The 19340-nt window shown below is 41.9% G+C and overlaps 1 protein-coding gene across 4 annotated transcripts in view; it reads right to left on the reverse strand.

Annotated features, from left to right (window-relative positions):
* ABCC5 (ATP binding cassette subfamily C member 5) overlaps positions 1 to 19340 on the reverse strand; it is a 44650-nt gene that overhangs the window by 20758 nt on the left and 4552 nt on the right. For 2 of the 4 annotated variants that reach the window (XM_081189923.1, XM_081189924.1), the window contains exons 3-9: positions 8026 to 8186; positions 7619 to 7774; positions 7126 to 7273; positions 2650 to 2883; positions 1668 to 1841; positions 724 to 871; positions 150 to 298 (exon numbers count right to left, since the gene is read on the reverse strand). In XM_081189923.1, coding sequence (XP_081046049.1) covers positions 150 to 298; positions 724 to 871; positions 1668 to 1841; positions 2650 to 2883; positions 7126 to 7273; positions 7619 to 7774; positions 8026 to 8186 — 1170 coding nt within the window. Of the gene's footprint in view, positions 1 to 149; positions 299 to 723; positions 872 to 1667; positions 1842 to 2649; positions 2884 to 4701; positions 5152 to 7125; positions 7274 to 7618; positions 7775 to 8025; positions 8187 to 19340 lie in introns of those variants that run through there. The other 2 variants (XM_081189927.1, XM_081189926.1) reach the window with 2 other exon arrangements.

Here is a 19340-nt window from a genome sequence, read left to right on the forward strand (position 1 = left end):
TCACCCCTGATTTTTCAACTACCAAGGTGGAGGAAAGCTCTCTCCACCCAATGTAATGGCAATGGGAAGAAGCGTCACAGACCAGAAGCAGGTAAAGGATAATTTCAGCCACCCAGCCTGCCCATTCCCATGTCTGAAGTTAACATTACCTGAGCTGCTGTTAGATCATAGCCAAGGATCATATGAACAGAGAAGGTCACCACACTGGCAATGACTACAACTATGGGAGCCACTCCTACAGTGATGCTCTGGACATATCCAACACGTTCCAAGATTTTGCGTTCTTCCTCTCTGATTTCTGAGAATAGAGAACACAACCGCAAAACACATGAGACAAGCAGAACACGCAGCACATGCATGAAGCTCTCCATGTTAGTTAGAGAACTTTCAGTCATGACATCACAGATATGTTCCAGAACTAAACTTATCGTGGAACAAAATGATGATATAGATAAGTACTAATACCAAAGACAAATAATATGCCTATGTTTTAGGTTTTAAAATGCCCAGCACTGGAGCGCGTCATTTTTAAGACTAGCAATCCCAAGAATGAATGCAGATTGGCTCTCTCATTACAAGCAGCCATACAAGTTCAACAACAGTGAGAAAGAAGTTTCCAGTGTCATGACCAGGTTTCAGCCGAAGCAGAGTGCTAAATGATCTAGCAAGGTCTCTTTCTTGCCAAATTGTTGGGAGGTGGAGAGAAAGGAAACTGACACTCACTTTGAACATTCTGAGAGAAGGCTTTGACCCAGGCATACATTTTAATGAACTTAATGTAATTAAGAACTTCATTCATTTTCTGGACACGCTCATCGGTTACAGACACACACTGCCTTCTGAAATAAGCTGTGAGGCGGGATGCAAACATCTGCAATGAAAAGAGGCACCATAAAACCCAAGAGCAGACACAGTAGGATCACCTTTAACAACAAACAACACATATTAATCAAAGTTCACCAGGGCTGTGCAAGGTGACTTAATGGTGGTTTTCTCATCTCTAGGGGTCTTGCTGCCCAAGAAGGCAGGAAGGCTATCTGAAAGCATCCAGACACAGGATAAGTGGCAGGGAGCATTAAAAGGAAATAACAAAGTCTGCCATGAACAAACCACATTTCATTTCTCTTGCTTAAAGCTACAACTTTCTAAATGCAGTAATATTATTCAGAAGACTGGGTTTTTTTAGAAAACAATTTTGGGTTACGTTTTTATATGTCAGTCATTGCAGTAGTTTTAAAACACTGTTTAGATATTGTATGTGATGTACTGTGTGCAATATGATTAACATTATATAGTGTGTATTTACTAAATATATTACTTGGGGTATTTTTTAAAAAATGTATGTTTTTAGACTTCATGGTTTTTACAGACATTTCCCTAAATAGTTTCATCAAAAAGCATTGGGAGCCATATCTATTTGTGTGGTTGACTTCTTTGCAGATTTACTACAACTGTAATTGATCCTTATTTCTGTGTATCATCTAGCAAAGAAGATCAGTGTTTGACCTTCATATGCAACCACCAACATGCAGCTGACACACTTTTTCCTTTACACAAAGGAAGTGCTACTCATTTAAAAAAAAGCATCACATTTGATTGAAGCAGACTTTCTGACCTTTCCTTCCTAAATACATCTTCAGCTCATAGGCAGATAGGCACCTACTCACCATTGCTGGGTAGAAGAGAATGAAGACTGCCGATCCCAAAAAACCTGTTGGTCCCAGTATGATGACATTATAAACCATGCCAAGAATAGCAACGATAGGACCTCCAGCCAACAAGCTACCCACTGCTGTCGCCTCATACATTCTCTGTCCATCATTAGAACACATGTTTATGAGCTGAAACACAATGCAAATGAAAGATGACCAGGGAGAAGAGATGCACATTATCCTCAGAAGATTTAACTCCTATTATTTACAGGTAGCTTTTCTGCACATGTGCATTCAAAGCAGTGTACAACAACAATTTAATTCATTTTGTTTTTTAAAAAAATTACCAGTCAATGAAATTGAACACTAAAAGGCAGCTATGGAGCAATACGGCAAGAAAGAAAGAAACTCCAAATGACTGTTCAGATCCAAAGGTGGGGAAAGAAAACTCCCCAGCAAGGGAATTCCACGTTTTTGAGTACCACTGCAGAAGAAGCCCTGCACTTGATATCCATCAATTGTATGGCCAGGAAGGGCCAACCGTATCGCTTGGAGAGATTCATATGGGTGATGCTGGACTTCCAGGTAAGTCTGCCCCTACCCCACGCCAAGCCAATTAAGATGAAATGCAAGAGCAAAGGCACTTGCAGATAAACACTCCTTGAAGCAAGCATAGCAGACCATTTTTTGCTTCCCACCTTCAGAAGTCTTGTTATTCTTCCTGGCTTTACTTTAACCAGGACTAGTTCAGATAATGACTAAACAGCATGTTATCAGAAGGCACTTGGGACAGGTTAAGGCTATGGAGGGGAACACACAGAGCCCTCTACATAAACTGCTTGCCTGAGTTAACTGTCTAGCTGGGGGTTGTATCTGCTTGACTCGAACTGCAGGTTACTCTGAGTATGTGGGGGCATCCCCACACCACCCACTCCCACCTCCCCGCCCCCAGCTATTTTTGTTTTTTGCAATGGCAAAAGGATGCCTTTCAGCCTACCTCTCCCAAAGACTTTTCCTTGATATTTTTCAGCTTGAGTATTTTCTTAAAAGCCATGGTAAGGATAGCTCCGCGCAGTCTGACCCCAGTACGGTAATTTAAAGCCCAGGTTAAAGCCAAGGACCAGGAGCGCACTATCTCTGTCATTAAGAGGCCAAAAACTAACAAGAGGCTGTACTGCAGGTTGGGCTCCGTTTGCTGCGTGTATTCAAGGAGGTGTTTCACAACAAAGGCCTACAGGGAGAAATGCAAACATGCATGAACACCTCAATGTGCCAGAGGAACCATTTAATTGTTTTATGTTAAGTTAGAAATAAGGAGCTACTTCATTTCCAGTAAGAAATATGTATTGTTGATTGGAAGTCTTTGGAACCACAGCTATTAAATAATCCATGCTGAAAACAAGCAGTAAAGTTAAAATTCCGCAAGTGAAATAATTTCGAATTTTTCAATGGTTTATAAGAAAATCCTGCTCCTTGAGGTAATCTAACTTAACATAAATCTGTCAGTTAGCTGAAAGCAATCCATCATCATATTCTTTATAATAATCTGTACTTATGCAAAAACTGAGCACATCTTTTTTAAAAATAAAAAATAAAAGATATACACATGACATTAAGACCTGTTTTATTTCTTTGTTTCAAACGTGCTTATTTGATAAAAAGGAACAAATGTACCTACAGTTGAACTGGGGAAGAGTGTGAGAAGGACATTTTGCAAAACATTCCTGAAAATAAACATCAGCAGTTTAATAGTAAAGAAAAGGACAAGCAAGAAAATAAAAAAGGCGATAGCAACAATTAAAAAAAAAAACGCAACCCTTCTCCCACTCCACCCCGGCCTCCCCCCTCAAAAGACAAAAACAATTTTACCTCGGCAATCACATTTCAAACACCACCTGCAAAGAGAGAGGGAAACAGCACCAAAGCACAAGTCCCCCATCGCGTGTGCTGACCAAGGGGCACAGTGCAGTACACAACTCACGTTCATCGCAATATTAAGTACTAATAAATGGAAGCAGTAGCTTTATTATTATTTTGTAAAGTGCCACCATATTAAAATGGATAAAAACATCTCACAAACACTGTACAAAAGAAAAGAAAAGAAAGGTGCTGTGGAAAACATACAAATCTGCACACACAAGGAAAAGTTATACAAGGCCTGAATCCAACATACAGTCTGGCTTCCGACACAAAACCAAGTTAAAACTTCACATACACACAGAATTTAAACGATACATGAAAAAGCAGAGCCAGTATTTGTTCACAAAGTCCGAGGAAGAGCGAAACTTGTGCGGCTAGTCAGGAAGACTTCCAAGGCCAGGTGGGCTTTCGTGATTGGTTTAACAGAGCTCTACTACGATAAGACTTCCCAGTCGGACTTTTTCAACGATGCCTACAGATGCTGGCGTTTAGGGTTCTTTAATCAGAGCTGAAGTACCTTTGCCAACCACAAAAATCTGAAACCAAGGCAGCGGTTTGGGAAGGCTTTCAGAGTCCGCAGGAAGTCCTCTTGACTAAACTAAGCTTTGCAAATCAGAGTTCTGTGCAACACAAGAATGGATGGGAAACGAACGCACACTGCTTCAAGCAAAGGTAATAGCTGCTAAAGCCCAGCATCAAGTGACAGATTAAAAAATGGAGGCAGAACAAGCACGTGAGTCCTGAGGTAGTCAACTCTGAATGTCATAATCGAGAACTCAACTGTATAGCATTTCTCCCATGCACTTCCACGTGCACATGTTAAGAGCCAGGTGTCCATCATGTTCCCAAAGTGACCATTAAAAGCACAAAAAGAGAGCCTTATACAAATTCCTGATCAAAGTGCAACAGCTCATGTTTCAAGGTTATGTAAGCCAGCTTTCTCCTCCATTGGCCTTGCTTTACATCCTTCATGTTCAAGACATAGCAGGCTATGCAGCTGGCTTGGTGTTACTTAAGCAAGAAGGTATTTGGTTCTTTCCTAGCATTCAATCCTACAAAGGCAGCTGAGTCAGTGGAAGAGCCAATAACTCCTGAGCCAAAACCTTACAACACACTGACAGGTGTGGTACAGGGAAAAACGTCTCTAGCAGAGCATGTGCAACATCAGAAGGAATTCTCTTCTTCTCTAATTTAGAGTGTTCCTTTTTATTGCACACGAAATCAGAAACTCCAGTGTAGAATAAGAGATGTTGCTTACACTTTTTTAAGATCTGAAGAAAGTTGTTATAGCAATATTAAGAGGGAAAATGACAACATTTTCAATCTTATAACATTGTTTTTGGTTAAAGCAATGAAGAGAATACCATCATATAAAACTGTACAAAAATTATAGCTACCAAAACTAGCAGAGGTATGGGAAATTACTTCTGAAAACTATCATGGAAATAGCTGCCCTTAGCTGCCTGACTATCTTAAGCATTCCCATGAATAAACGTCACCTTACCTTTCATCTTGGCGTTGGATTCTGCCCAGCTTGACTGTCTCATTCTGATCGCAGAATACAGCCATCCTGGAAATTCTAAAGAACAGCTTCTGTCATTGGTTCCACTACAGAGAAAAATCCCTCCCAGCTGCATCCAGCTTTTACAGCACAAAGGAAGCTGTGGCTGGAGTTGAACTGGAAGAGTTGGAGGCTTACCTCAAATAGCTCCCCCTTCCAACCAACCCCTCTCCCCACACCCCACAATACACCTTCTTCAAAAACTAAATGAGGAATCAAACTGCACTTCACTGCAACAGGAACTTTTGCTGTTCTTCCAAAGAGAAAAAGCTGCTTCTGAGCATCATCCAAACCCAAATTTAATACCTTTGGCAGGACTGAGCAAACCTGAACATGAAATGCTTAGCAGCCCCCACAATAGAACATATTTTTAAAAGATGATCTCATTCTGAGCTCTACAGGCATTAGACAAACCCATGTTGTCTCAACTGGATGAAGGGTTAACATGAGTCTGAAAACAGTGCCAGGAAAGAAATTTTTACAAAATATACTTTAAAGGGGGAGGGGGCAGACTATTGCACATTTGGATATACAAGGAACTTATGGACAGTAACACCTCTATGTTTAAGAATTTTAAGAACTGCTGCTTCCCATTAGCATACCATGTTTACTGCTGAGAATGGCAATTTGCAAAAATGGCTCATCTTTACTTAGCAATACAAAAGGGTAATTTGGGTGCTCTGGTTTCAAGCACCACTTTCACATGAAAAGATTTAAAAACAAAAAACCACTGATATTTCAGCATGAACAGCAATTAGGTTTCAAAGTAGTGAGGTAGTAAGGATTCCTCTCTTGTTCCAGACAACAAACTCAATTAATAGAGTTCTTCATTCAGAGAACACAGGTTACTGAGTAATGGAGGATGTGCACAGATTAGGTACATCCTAATCCTGCACAGAGTATATTCTATTCAGTTCCTTCCTGTCTTGCAGTTTGGTTTGATGGATTGGAATCATGTAGTCCAGAGACATAAGGGACAACTCTGCTACCGACTCTATGCTAGAGGTAAGAGCATCCACAGGGCCCTGTAGTGAAACAATGACAGAAGCTCTTCTTGGGGGAAGCTTGTTCTGATTAAACCTCATTCTTACTGGCAATTAAAAGCATTATCAAATAAAGCCACTTGCAAGTGATTCAAAGTTCCACCACCAGCTATTAACAAACAAAACAGAACAAAGAAAACCAAGAAAAACTACTTACTCCCTTCTTAACAAGGAACGCAAGAAAACTTTCGAGATTTAAGAAAATGAGTGGGATTTGGAAATTTTTAAAGAGAGAGAGACAAAAGACAAGACTGTTTTTAACATTAACCTCAGCTGTACTTACCCAAGCATTGAACCATCCCGCTTAACAGCACACTGAAATGTGTACTACAAGCAATAACACTGCTCCTACTCCTCAAGGGAAATTTGTAGAGAATAGATTTAGTCAAGATGTTAAAGAGTAAATCTTGCACAGCACGTGCAACAAACAGGCGACAAAAAAAAATGCTGTGAATGTCAAGTCCTACATGCTGCATCTTCATTACCAGCTACAGTCTTCCAATCATGCCACCAGAAGGATAACCTATCCGACTGCCTTTTCAAAGAAGTCGAACAACACTAGCTCTGCAGAATCCTCTGAGCCCTGTTTCCTACAGATCTTAAGAAGTGATTTAGTACCAGCACTCCATTCCATTTCTTGCAGAGAGCACTCAAAGCAAGTGACCTAACAAAGGACTGCTTTGCTGCTTTCCCCCAAAATTCATCACCCTCCCGTATCCAGCCACCTGGTACAAACAATAAAAACCGCCACATACACACAGAACAGTTTGAAAGCTTTAAGATTCCTGCAGCATTCTGAAAAGACTTATTCATTTTCTGCAAACTGCAAGGCATATTTCTAACTAATCAAAACATTTCGAAGATCCTCTGCAAGAACTTGGAATACATTAGCACTGGCCATGGGATGGAGCCCACTCTGGATGTTAGACAAAGGATGGATAGTACTTACTGGTCCACTGAAGCCAGCAAGTTGTGTGACCATCAAGCACACTATGGAAATGATGAGCCTAGTGCGACAGAAGACCCATACGACCCTTCGGAGAGAGGCATCATCTGGCCCACGTTCATGCAGTTCTCGCTGCCACAATCTTTCCAGCCTGGAACAACACAAAATACAGATGTAAGGAATCTCACCTCCATTTTCTTCAACATCAAATAACATGAACTAAATGGGACAAGAGTAGGAAATTTTTAATAAAGAAAGAAGGAGAAAGAAGAAGATCCAAAGAGAAGCCACTGGCATAGCCCTTAATTAGGACACACACACAAAATGGTCTTCAGTTCATTTCTGAAGGTGAGGAAGAAGACAAAGAAAACAGATAGGAGAAATTTCCAGAAAGAAGTAGTCAGAACAGCCTTCAATCACCACCTGACACAACATCTTACAGTAGGCTATCCCAAGGAAGGCAAATCTTTTTAGAGACAACATAGCAAAAACATACCTTCTGCAGTTAACCTCCGACGACTCATGGGTTGATAAGGACCATACATCTTCTGTGAACAGTTCTCCTTTCTTATAGGCTGTTCGTGCCAGAGGAGTAAGCCAAGAGAATGTCAAATAGGAGAAAAGTCCGGCATTGTCTATTGGATGTCGATGTCTACAATTAGAGAAGAGATATCATAACAAAACCAAAAGCATAAAACACACTACAGCTTTCAGAAGTAAAATAAGACATTTAATTATTCAAGATGGTGGCTGCCACTTTTTCTTAGAAAGCTTAGCTGTATGAGTGGGAACTCAGTTTTTAAACTCAAAGTTGCTATTTTTCCAACAAGCATGCTTCTATCACCTCTAAACACTTCTATTTTCAGGTCAGCTGTGTCTGTAGTTTAATACACCAAGTCTTACTTTGAAGTAGTCCGGATAGGTTTCATCAAGTTCAAGCCATGGTGATATTTTCCTCTGTGATGGCCCTTATCCAACACGCCCAAGTGAGAATTTGTTGGGACATCTAATGGAAGACCTTCTGCCCGAGCAGCTGTTTCCAATGCATCTTGGAATTCAAATGGCTTGACAGGAGAAAATAGAATGCAAATAAATTGGATTTAAAAGCATTTTCTGCCTCAGTCCATTTCATATCTTAAGGATCCTAGCAGAATGGCAGAGCACATACTTTGAATACCCCACTTCAATCTCTGACACCTCCAGGTAAAAGTGGGAAAGACTCCATCTAGAAACCATGGCTAGGCACTGCCAGTCAGTGCTGACAATGCTGAACTAGATAGGCCAGAGGTTTGAACCTGTATCAGTCACCTTCCTGTATTCCAAGCAATTCCATGGCCCTGCTTAATGGGGGCTAGTGCATTCCCATCTACAATAGGAAAACCACAGGATTGCTCTTTGCTGGAGGGAATGGCATCAGATCATCTTTTATCTTCTCCTCTGACTGAATATCTGGTGACTGGCAGACTGCATCATATCCCTCAGAGAAACACTCTGAAGACCACCAGTAGTTTGCATTTAAATTATAATCCCTCAAGCAATATAATCCCTCAAGCGACATTTCTCCTATGGGCCTGAGTCATGGAGCACCATATTGCCAGGGGAATTGAAATCTACATAGCTACAACACAGCCCTCCACCACCTAATGCAGTGGCATATGTAGAATCTACAGAATTCCAGCTTTCCAGGGGCAGATACCATAACTACTACTTCTTCTCCTCCTCCTCCTCCTCCTCCTCCTCCTTATTATTATTATTAGAGAATTTATAGAGCATTAAGAAAAGGCAATACCAGTTCTAGGATAAGAAACTAACAAGGTCTTTTGTGGTGCTTCCAGCAAGCTGGAGCCAGGACTTCTATATGTCCTGCCAGGATTTTTCCTTGACCTTACTCACTCCTGTTGCATGCGTCTGAAAATTGAAGTTCCATTTTGCTGTTATGGTTAATAGCCACTGATAGACCCATTCTTCCTTGCCTGCCTTTCCTGACTGATGAAAATAGTTCTCATCTGGTACATTGATATATCTGATTTGTTTCTTTCTGGCAACAGCCAGTGAATACACCCAGAACAGTTTTCACAAGATCCTGTTAACAACCAAAGTTAGTAATTTCCAAACACTGGATGAAACAGGTGCGACACCATTTAGTTAAAGCTGCAAATTAATGTGGTTTCTCCACCCACCTCAGAGCAGCTTTTCAAAAATGAATTTCTAACTTGCTTGCTTTGGATAATTTGAAAAGGATATTCTGTGTCATGCAAACCCATTTCATTGATCTGTGCCAACCCCAATTCATCAGGGAGTTCAAAATAACAAAAAGCTTTCACTTCATTTCTCAAACAATTCGAAATCCTCCAATCAGGAGAAATTCTGATTGCTCATTAGGAGAGAGACATTTGCTATGTACGCACCAAGGTTTCCATAACTTTATCCATTTGTCCTACAAAAGTCATAGCGGACATGACTCTTAAAGAAACAACAATTCCTTCCTACTTGCATGCAACTTGGAAAAAAGTATTTATTCTTCAAAAGGAAGGAGAAGTTATTGCATATACTACCAAGCTCTGGAAGCCCAGAAACTGTATCCTTTCTACATAACCAATCACAAACCATGAGCTGCATTACATAGTCTATACTGTATTAGGGTAGTCAAATTAGGCCTAGCAACAAAGGATGCCCTTAATAAGGCAGAGCTAAGTCCAGCTGTTATTGTTCCTTGGCCTAGAATACCACTCCTGAAATTAAATAGCAAACACCAATTGTCAGGTTTTTTTAATTTATCAAAACTCACCTTTTCAAACAGGGGAATCTGTAGATATCAAACGTGTGACAGAGAGTGGAATGTTCAGTTAGGATGTAGGAAACCCAGCCCACTCATTCTTGAAGTGGGATTGGGCAAGTCACTAATTAATTTACAAGAATGCCACAAAGCTAAAATACCACATGAAGCTGCTAGCAACAAGAATACCCAATACTTTACAGATTCTTTTTTTAATAATGTACTTTAAAGATGTGCTTCATAATTTTACTTACTTACAAGACAGATGACTTAATGACTTTTTACAGACAGGAAGAATCTAACAGTATAATCTAACGGAACAATAGTATAATCTAATCTCCAATATATAATTAAACAATTGGTGGTGTATGACACAACCTTTGACTAGTGCCTATGTGGTACAGAATACAAATTGAGCTGAAGAGAGTTAAGGTGTCAGAACATGCCATTCTATTCTTCAGAAGAATAACTCTGCCTCTTCACTCAGTAACATGGCAAGTATTTGAAATTTTCCTGGCCACTGCTCTGCTCAAAGCACCAGCCTCTCTAGCACATAACGAAGATGTTATTTTGCATCTTCATCTTGTAGCCCAGTCGAGACACAAATGTGACTTCCAATAGCATAGCCTCAAGTGAATTACTCAAGCCCTGATTAACTTTTCAAAAACCTTCTCCAGTTTGCCTCAGAGCTCCCACGAGACACAGTAATTGAAAATCCTATCATCCTCTATAATCCCACACACGAAGCTATTACATGTGATTTGAAAATCACAAGGCCTTTATAGCTGTTCATTTTCTGAAACCATACTAAGAAGGTGGGGAAGAGAGAGAGAGAGCACTCATGAAATAAAACAGCCAATAACGTACTATACTGTATGCATGTAGCTCAGCATAAGAGAAAACTGGAGGTGCAGGTGGTTAACCTTAGCTAACCTAAACAGGTATTGCTTCCGGAAAGAAAAATTACATTGCAGTACATATTTCATTTCAATGACTAAAGCAGATAAGAGAAAGCTGCAAGCACCAATAACTGGTTTACAGGGTTTTCTAGGAAGGTTTTTTTTAAAAAAAAAAAAAAACCCTATGAAGGAACCCTAAGATGGTTGGATAGTGCCTTATACAGTCATACCTCCTGTTACTTCCGGGTTTAGCCGCTCGCGCATGCGCAGACGCTCAAAATGATGTCATGCACATGCGCGGAAGCGGCAAAACGCGACCCGCGCACACGCCGTTGCGTCTTACGTTCTGTTCAGGATGCAAACGGGGCTCCGGAATGGATCCCGTTCGCATCCCGAGGTACCACTGTATGCCTTAAATGAAACTCCTGCAACCCAGCTGGTGTCAAATGTATTGCTCTACTTTCCTTTGGACCACATCAGCAAAGCCAAGAGAGGGGTCTTTTGTCTGGGCAGCCCAGGACCTCCAAACACATAGTGCCCTTGCTGCGGCCCTGGGGAGGTCACTATGGTGTTGCTAATGCAGCAGTCTGACTTCACCCCCAGAGGCGCACTCCATTGTCTTTCAAGACAGACTGATGCCAACAACAAAGTAGTTACGGTAAATTAATCCATGTGTTGCCTGGTCTGGGATAATGGCTCACCAAATATGGGTCCTTTAAGGGAACATAGGGGGGGCTCCATGCCAGAGAGCAAGTGCGTGGGCTTCTCTCCCTCAACTGTCTGAGTTAGAAACACAAAAGGCCAGAGTTGACTGTTGAATTATGTGAGCTATAATCTGGAAGCAAAAGCTATAATCTGGAAAGGCACAGAGAGAGAGAGCACACCATGTCTGACTTCTCCTGGAATCTAAGGCTGTGGTGACGGGAGAAGCAATATCCTCTTAGGGTGTTAATGCTGTGAACCCCTCAGTCATAGGATCAGCTTGTATTGTTGACAATCACCTGTCTCAAGAGACAATGGAGTGCGCCTCTGGGGCTGAAGCCAAACCAATGAAGAATCACAACGCCTGCTGTGGCTGCAGAGGCTGGTGGCAGTAATAGTAGTAGCGGTAATAGTAATAATTCATTATTCATATGCCACCCAGCTGACTGGGTTGCCCCAACCTATCTGGGCCGCTTCCAACAAATTAAAATGGATCTGTGTAGGGTTTGCTCCTTAGTTTTTTTCTCCCAAAGATGTTCCACAAGGCAGTGGGTATGGATTTTCCCTTGGGTTATGTGTGTAAGTACATATATGCATATACATATGTACATATACATGTGTGTGTGTGTGTGTTGTATATATCTGTAAATAAACCATATATCATAAAGACACCAAGTCTCCACTGTGTCTCATTCTGAACAAAACATGAACTCTGGGTAAGCACCTGGAACCCCCAGAATCTTACAATGCTTGGGGATTGGGATGGCATGAAACAATATTTTTATTGTAAGCCTGTTTATTTTACTGTATTTTAATGTTAGTATATTTTCTTATCTTGTTCTAAACTGCCCTGAGATTCCCAAATAGGTGGTATGTAAATACAGTTGTACCTTGGTTCTCGAACAGCATGCGTTCCAGGAGTCTGTTCGACTTCTGGAACCATTTGAAAACCAAGGCATGGTTTCCAATTGGCTGCAGGAGCATCCTGCAGCCAATCAGAAGCTGCTCCGGCCTTTCCGCTTCCGAAAATCGTTCGAAAACCAGAACACTCACTTCCAGGCTTCGACCGTTTGGGAGCCGATTTGTTCAGGAGCCAATGTGTATGAGATCCAAGGTACAACTGTACAGTACTTTAATAAATAAAATAAATTACTTCCCTCAGTCATGTCACAAAGTCAACTAAAAAAGAGCCTAAAATAATGTAAAGGAGCTCTTCTACCTGGAAGTACTACATCAATCCTTAAACATTTCTGGGCCACGACAGCATAATGCACAATTACTACACAGCTACAAGCGCATTTCTCATCCTTACTTCAAGGCGTCACAGGCCATTAATGCAGGTATGAATAGTGTTCCTTTGGTCTTCAAGCCACGGTGGAGCAGGCGGGGGACCATACAGAAAAAGAGCATCTACCCCTGCAATTCTTCCATTTTAAAGTGTATAAATGGCATGCACCTCCTAAGCATGTATTTGCACTGTAAAAATATTCAGAACCTGCAACCCTGGACTCATATGCTCCTAGCCCTGCCCCCATCACCCTTTAAGATTACCCACATCATTAAGATTACGCACATCTTGCCACCTAGAACCACATAAACTGTTGTTAACTTATGGTTCGCTGAAAGAAGACAACTCCAAACCATTAAGTAACGGTCTTAGCAAACTTTGATTAAGATTAACAACAACTTAGTGTTTGGACGCAATGTTAAACTGTAGTTAAACTAAAATGGAACTAGAAGGTTCTGATCTCTTCCTCACAGCCAGGGAGGGGGGGAGTACACAAGGCTGAGGTTCAGTGCAGCTTACAATATACATATATATGGCAATGTATAATCTCTGGATGGTGGTGGAAAGAAACCACAATCTATCTTAAAAAATTTATTTTACAAGGATTCTGCATTATAGAAGGGTACAGCTGCAGCTAGCGCTTTAGTGGCCTCATAGTTGCTGACAAGACTGAATTATGCATTGTTTGTTTAATTATTACATTATTTCTACAATTAACTTAATACACTCTAAGAACAGAGTTTTGGCTGCCCACAAGAGCAACTTGCATTTCCTCCCTGAATACTTAGCTGTGTAATCCAAAAGCTCTACTGATATTTTTTAATGAAATGCAACTCAAAGAGAACATTACAATCTTTTCTGAATATTAATTTTCATCAGCCAGAGTACAGAGAATCCAGTCCATTTTACTCCTTGTTTGCAGAGAATTAGCAGGAGCTTCACCAAACTGGATTAAGTACCAACTTATTTGCACTTCTACAGTCACACAATTAAGTTTCTGGCTCACTAGTTGTCCCTGCAGTTAAGAATAATGAAAAGAACAGCAATGCGTCTGCCAGAAGCACAGTGAAATTTAACAATCAATAATTTTATGCAGGGCTGTTCTTCGCAGATCAGGGGTTGGGGTCATAGTGCGCAACTTATCACAACTCTAGGAGTATTTGGGTCCTCTAATTATTGAGAAGTCAAGACAGCAGAGAGCAACACATTCATGCAGCATAACATCCTGCCCTCCAGATGCTTCGAACTACAGCTCCCTTCATGTCTAACTGCTGGCCATGCTGGCTGGAGCTGATGAGAGTTGTAGCCCAAAACATCTGATGGGCACCAGGTTGAGGAAGGCTGCAGTAAAGAGACTGTCACATCGTTATGCAAAGCTCCATCATTTTAACCTAGTTTAAATATTTGCCTAACATAACCAAAGCTGCTAGGGTTCTTCAGCAACATGCTTCCCTAAAACCACTGACGTAAAATATGAATACAACTCTCACAAATAGTTACTCAATTCAGCACATTTACATAATGTGTTCCTTGCACAGTCTCTCCTCACACTGTGTGATTTGTGGACTTCCTTGCCAAGCAAGGTGTTAAAAAGGCTTAGTTGCAATAAATTACAAAAAACATGTAGCCTGGAGGAAAGAATAGCAAGAGTTTGATCACTTCAGCAACTTCGTTTCTACATGTCTTTTATCGTTCTAGCAAGGCCCTTCATTATTTCAAGTGACAATTTAATACTTTTGTTTTTCAACGAGGGCCACAGCCAAGTTTTGGGTTTGGTTTTTAAAAAAATAGAAAGAAAGAATGTGAAAGGGCGCACTATTGCAACATTTCCCATGTCTCCTCCATGGGATGCAGAAATGCCTTCTGTCCACCAAGGGCATCTGAAGGCTAGGCTGCAAGGACACAGGAGGGGCCTGAATTGCAATGACAGAAAACAACAAGACCCGCCTAGTGGCTGCCTGGCACAGCTGGGAGGAGAAAAGAGAAGGCGAGTACAGACCAAACACCCTCAAAAAGAAGAGGGCATGAACAATAGTTCTGCAAGAAAAGAGGAACTTAGATATATATTGTTAAGGAGTTAACAGGATAGCTTCAAAGGGGAGGCTAGGCAGATGACAGAAATTGCATTGGTAAGAGCAATCCAGGAGTGCTATGAAGCAGAGGCAAGCCAGTGATTATATGGCATTGCCATGTGGGGGGGCATGAAGCTGCCTCTCACGCTGCAGTTTTATTTATCGAGAGTCTAACACAATAGAAAACTGAAAACAGAAGGTCAAGTGTCGTGTGATGGTAGGAATAAAAATAATTCTATAAGAATAGCTTTGTAAGTTTTATATACCGATCAAGGGGAAATAAACTGGTAATAAGGTACCCCAATGGAAAATGGACAGGTGTGAGAAATACAGTATTTAGAACCAACATAATTAATTAGGACCATCAGAAGTCCCCAGATTTATAAGACAGGATTATGATACTGTCTGTTTTTAATCTCTTTTCTAATATTTCATTATGTGGATTAGCCTCTTTTTCCCTGTTGCTGCACAGACTTGGAGAGCTCAAATGAAAACTCCAGAATGACAGCAGGTCATAGCAAGACTGATTTCCTGTCTTGTTTCAGGCAAGAAAATGCTACTTGTGAATCATTCTGAACACAAGGAACATAAAGTGTGGAAGAGCATACTGTCATGGTCCAACATTTTTCCAAGCATGAATGATGACAAAAGGCTGTGTAGCCTACACTGTGAAGTGGAAAGGACACAAGCAGACCAGCTAAATTTGTAAATTTCATTGCTGATACCAAGAGGATATTTCCTCCCACTCCACTGGATAATCCTTTCACTTTTTAAACTTTAACAGGGCCACAAAACTCACTGTTCTGGGTTGAGTGGCAAGGTAGTTAGTTGAAGGGGAGTAAAAAATAGCCCCAGATCAGTTTAAATCCAAAGAAACTCAGTCTCCTCTGATGCCCTCACACACCCGCAAAATTGGCTCCAAAATGCTGGGAGATATGCTCTGGAGCAAATAGGGAGGAGGACACAGAAGAAAGAAGGGGAAGCCCTGTTGGATACAACCCCCTAATTCTGATTTTGATAAATGTTTGGCTCAGCCCATTTTTGCAACACAATTGCAGCTCTCTTGATGTGCGTATCCAGAAATGGATATTGTATTATCCATGCTTTCGACACCTTTTTAAACTCTTTCCTCCACAATTTCACAAACATTGTTCGCAGATACTTAACAGACCCACGTTCAATTGGCCAGATTATGATAAAGGAAGCCTCCAAGGAGAGCAGAGAACATTAAAAATATGCTACATTAGCTGCACAGTCCACAGACAACTACCCCTAGCTGCTTCAAGCTTCTTTGCTGAGAATGTTACACAATGCATAAACCCAAGCTAGGACATAAACCAATCTGAAGAGCTATCAGACTACAGTGGCTGCAATGCTCTCAAATCCTTGTAGTTTAAAGAGAATGATGCCTGCCTATAGAAACACTGTTGTCACCAGAAATGTGCCACTTAAGTGCTACTATTGCAGTGTTTCCCAACCACTGTTCCGCGGCACACTAGTGTGCTGTGAGATGTTGCCTGGTGTGCCGCGAGATGTTGCCTGGAGGGAGGCGGGCGAGTCGGGCGGCGAGAGGCGGGGCGGCGGCGGCGAGGAGAGGCCGCCCAGCGCGGGGCTCTTGCCGTCTGCCTGCCTGGCTGCCTGCGAGCTCGGCGGGCAGCGCCTCCGTCCGCAGCGCCCGCCTCGCGGCTCTCATTCCCTGCCAAAGCTCACCCAGCCAAGCCGCGCTCTCCTTCCTGCCTCGCTTTGCTGCCTCCTCCCCCCCCCCACCCCCAAAGCTTGGAGGTTCCCCGGCAAGGGGGAGGGGAAAAAATTGAAACTTACACTTTCGTGCGTCCCTCCCGGCGTGACGCTGCGCGCTGACGTCACGGGGCTGTAATGGTGGTGTGCCTCGAGATTTTTTTCATCAAACAAGTGTGCCTTTGCCCAAAAAAGGTTGGGAAACACTGTACTATTGGATTCTGGATTTCACCAGTGGAACCAGCTTAGTGAAAGGTCACCACCAGCATTTGAACACAGGCATTCTAACTTCCCCTAACTATGAGAGCAATATTCTGCTGAGTCACAAACAACAGCAGGAAGCCTATAGCATTAAGGAGAAGCTAAGAGCTGGCACTGCACTTGAAACTATGGCCCACAGCGCAGTCTTTGAGGTTCCAAGCTCTTATGGGGCACCTGCTTAAAAAAACAATGGCAGGGGGAGTTTTCCATTAACTCACTTGAACACATTCCTTCATTTGGGGGCAGGAGCAGCAGCACAAAAGCACCACATATATTGCAGCATAAGCTTTTATGGGACAGAGCTGCATCTTCATCAGATGCAACAAAAAAGAAGATGCAGCCCTGGCTCAGTTCACATCACAGTAAGAGGGTTATAGGGCTGGGCAATATTCAACATTTCAAACATATTCAGCATTTAAACATGGTGTGATAGGAATTTTATGATCTTAGATATATCAAAATGTTCATAAATGTACTAACCAAGCACGTACATAGATCAGCACAGGAAGACCGACCTGGAACCATTTTGATTCCAAAACTGAGCAAATGTTTTCTCTGCAAGGTCAAAGTGGGAAACCTCCCCACTGTCTCTTTCCTCACAAATCCTGTCTTAAGGGCACGTTTAAGATATGAATAGGGTGTGAGCCTGTGACATGGCCCAGGAACTAAGTATTTATCATTACAAAAGACTGGCCAGGCTACCCAGGAAATCCAATCAAGTAACCTGCCAGACAGGAGATAAACAATGACAGGGGAAAAACAACATTCAAATTTCTGTTTTAAGACCGACTTTTCTGTGATGTAGGTATGATGTATCTGAGGGGTGGTCTTGATCTAAAGGGTGGCAATTCCCAAGTCTTTATAAGGCCTTGCGCACCATTTTCCTGGGTTCCTTCTCTCTCCTGCTGTTGAGGGGAGCACCCTGTTGCAACAGATCCATAAAGATCAAGCTTGCTAGCTGCTTTGCTTCTCAATATTCTCTGGTTGGCCTCTGTTATTCTCTCCTACCAATAGGGAACCTATGTAAGGACTCTATATGGGCTCTTGAATACTCCATAAGGGAAAAGGGCAATTTTTGTTTACAATTTTTGTTTGCCGCAAGAGCTGAGGCGGTTTCACCCCAGCACCTAGCAGGCTGGGACAACACAGCCTTTTTCTATGGCTCAGCTGGGGCACAAGAGGGCTCCCACTAACAAGACTCAATGTCAAAATAAAAAAAATCCTTCCAGTAGCACCTTAAAGACCAACTAAGTTAGTTCTTGGTATGAGCTTTCGTGTGCATGCACACTTCTTCAGATACACTGAAACAGAAGTTGCCAGATCCTTCTATATAGTGAGAAGGTGGGGAGGGGTATTACTCAGAAGGGTGGTGGGAATGGGAGATTGGCAGATAGCTGAGAAGAGCCTGTTGACGACTCTTAACGACTGTAATAGGTCTTACAGGAAAAGGCAAGGGGTGGGAAGGTGAGAAATGACCTGGTCTGAACAGAGACATTGGATTCTTATCTCATTATACATGACTAAGCCATTTCTCACCTTCTCACCCCTTGCCTTTTCCTGTAAGACGTATTACAGTCGTTAAGAGTCGTCAACAGGCTCATCTCAGCTACCCTTCTGAGACCCCTGTAAAGAGACCCCTGACCATTAGGTCCAGTCGTGGCCGACTCTGGGGTTGAGGCGCTCATCTTGCTTTATTGGCCGAGGGAGCCAGCATACAGCTTCCGGGTCATGTGGCCACACATCAAGAGCAAACTGGTTGACATTCCACAGGTGCATGCATGATTCGAAGGGTGCATTGCTTTAAAAAAAGCAGGTGATGAAGCATCAGCACCAAGACATACAAGGTTCGATCTACAGCACCTCCATTTAAGATCTTGGGTAACAAGAGTTGGGAAAACTAATGAAAGCAGCTGCCACACAAATCTGACTCTACTAGGCAAGTCCATCAGCAAGGATACACCAGTACCAATAATAGCATATAAATAAGCCAGTGACAACCACCAATTTCATTCAAGCAGACAACAGGGAAAGTTTCTACTATCCAAGAACTCTCCTTCCTTGGAAGTTTTTAACAATTATATAATTCTGTGATCTGTGAGAGTGTATCCTCATCACAGGTCTCTTTACTGCATGACACATAATCTACTGGAATCTGGCACACAGTATTTTCTGTGACAGCAACTGTGAAATTCTGTTTGCTTGTTTGTTTTTATTAAATCAGTGGTTTAATAAAATCAGTGGTTTTTATACCACCCTTCATCTGAGGATCACATGGCAATATAAAAACACAAAAATACATAACATAGTAACAAAAATTACCAATAAAACACATCAGTTTAAAAGGCCGCAGATGGGTTTAATTAGCCAAAGGCCCGAGAGAAGAGGAATGTTTTTGCCTGGCGCCTAAACATGTGTAACAAAAGCGCCAAGTGAGCCTACCTGGGGAGAACAATCCACAAGTGGGAACCCACCACAGAGAAAGC

Source organism: Podarcis bocagei, assembly GCF_964188305.1.
Source record: "Podarcis bocagei genome assembly, chromosome: 4".
NCBI lineage: Eukaryota > Metazoa > Chordata > Lepidosauria > Squamata > Lacertidae > Podarcis > Podarcis bocagei.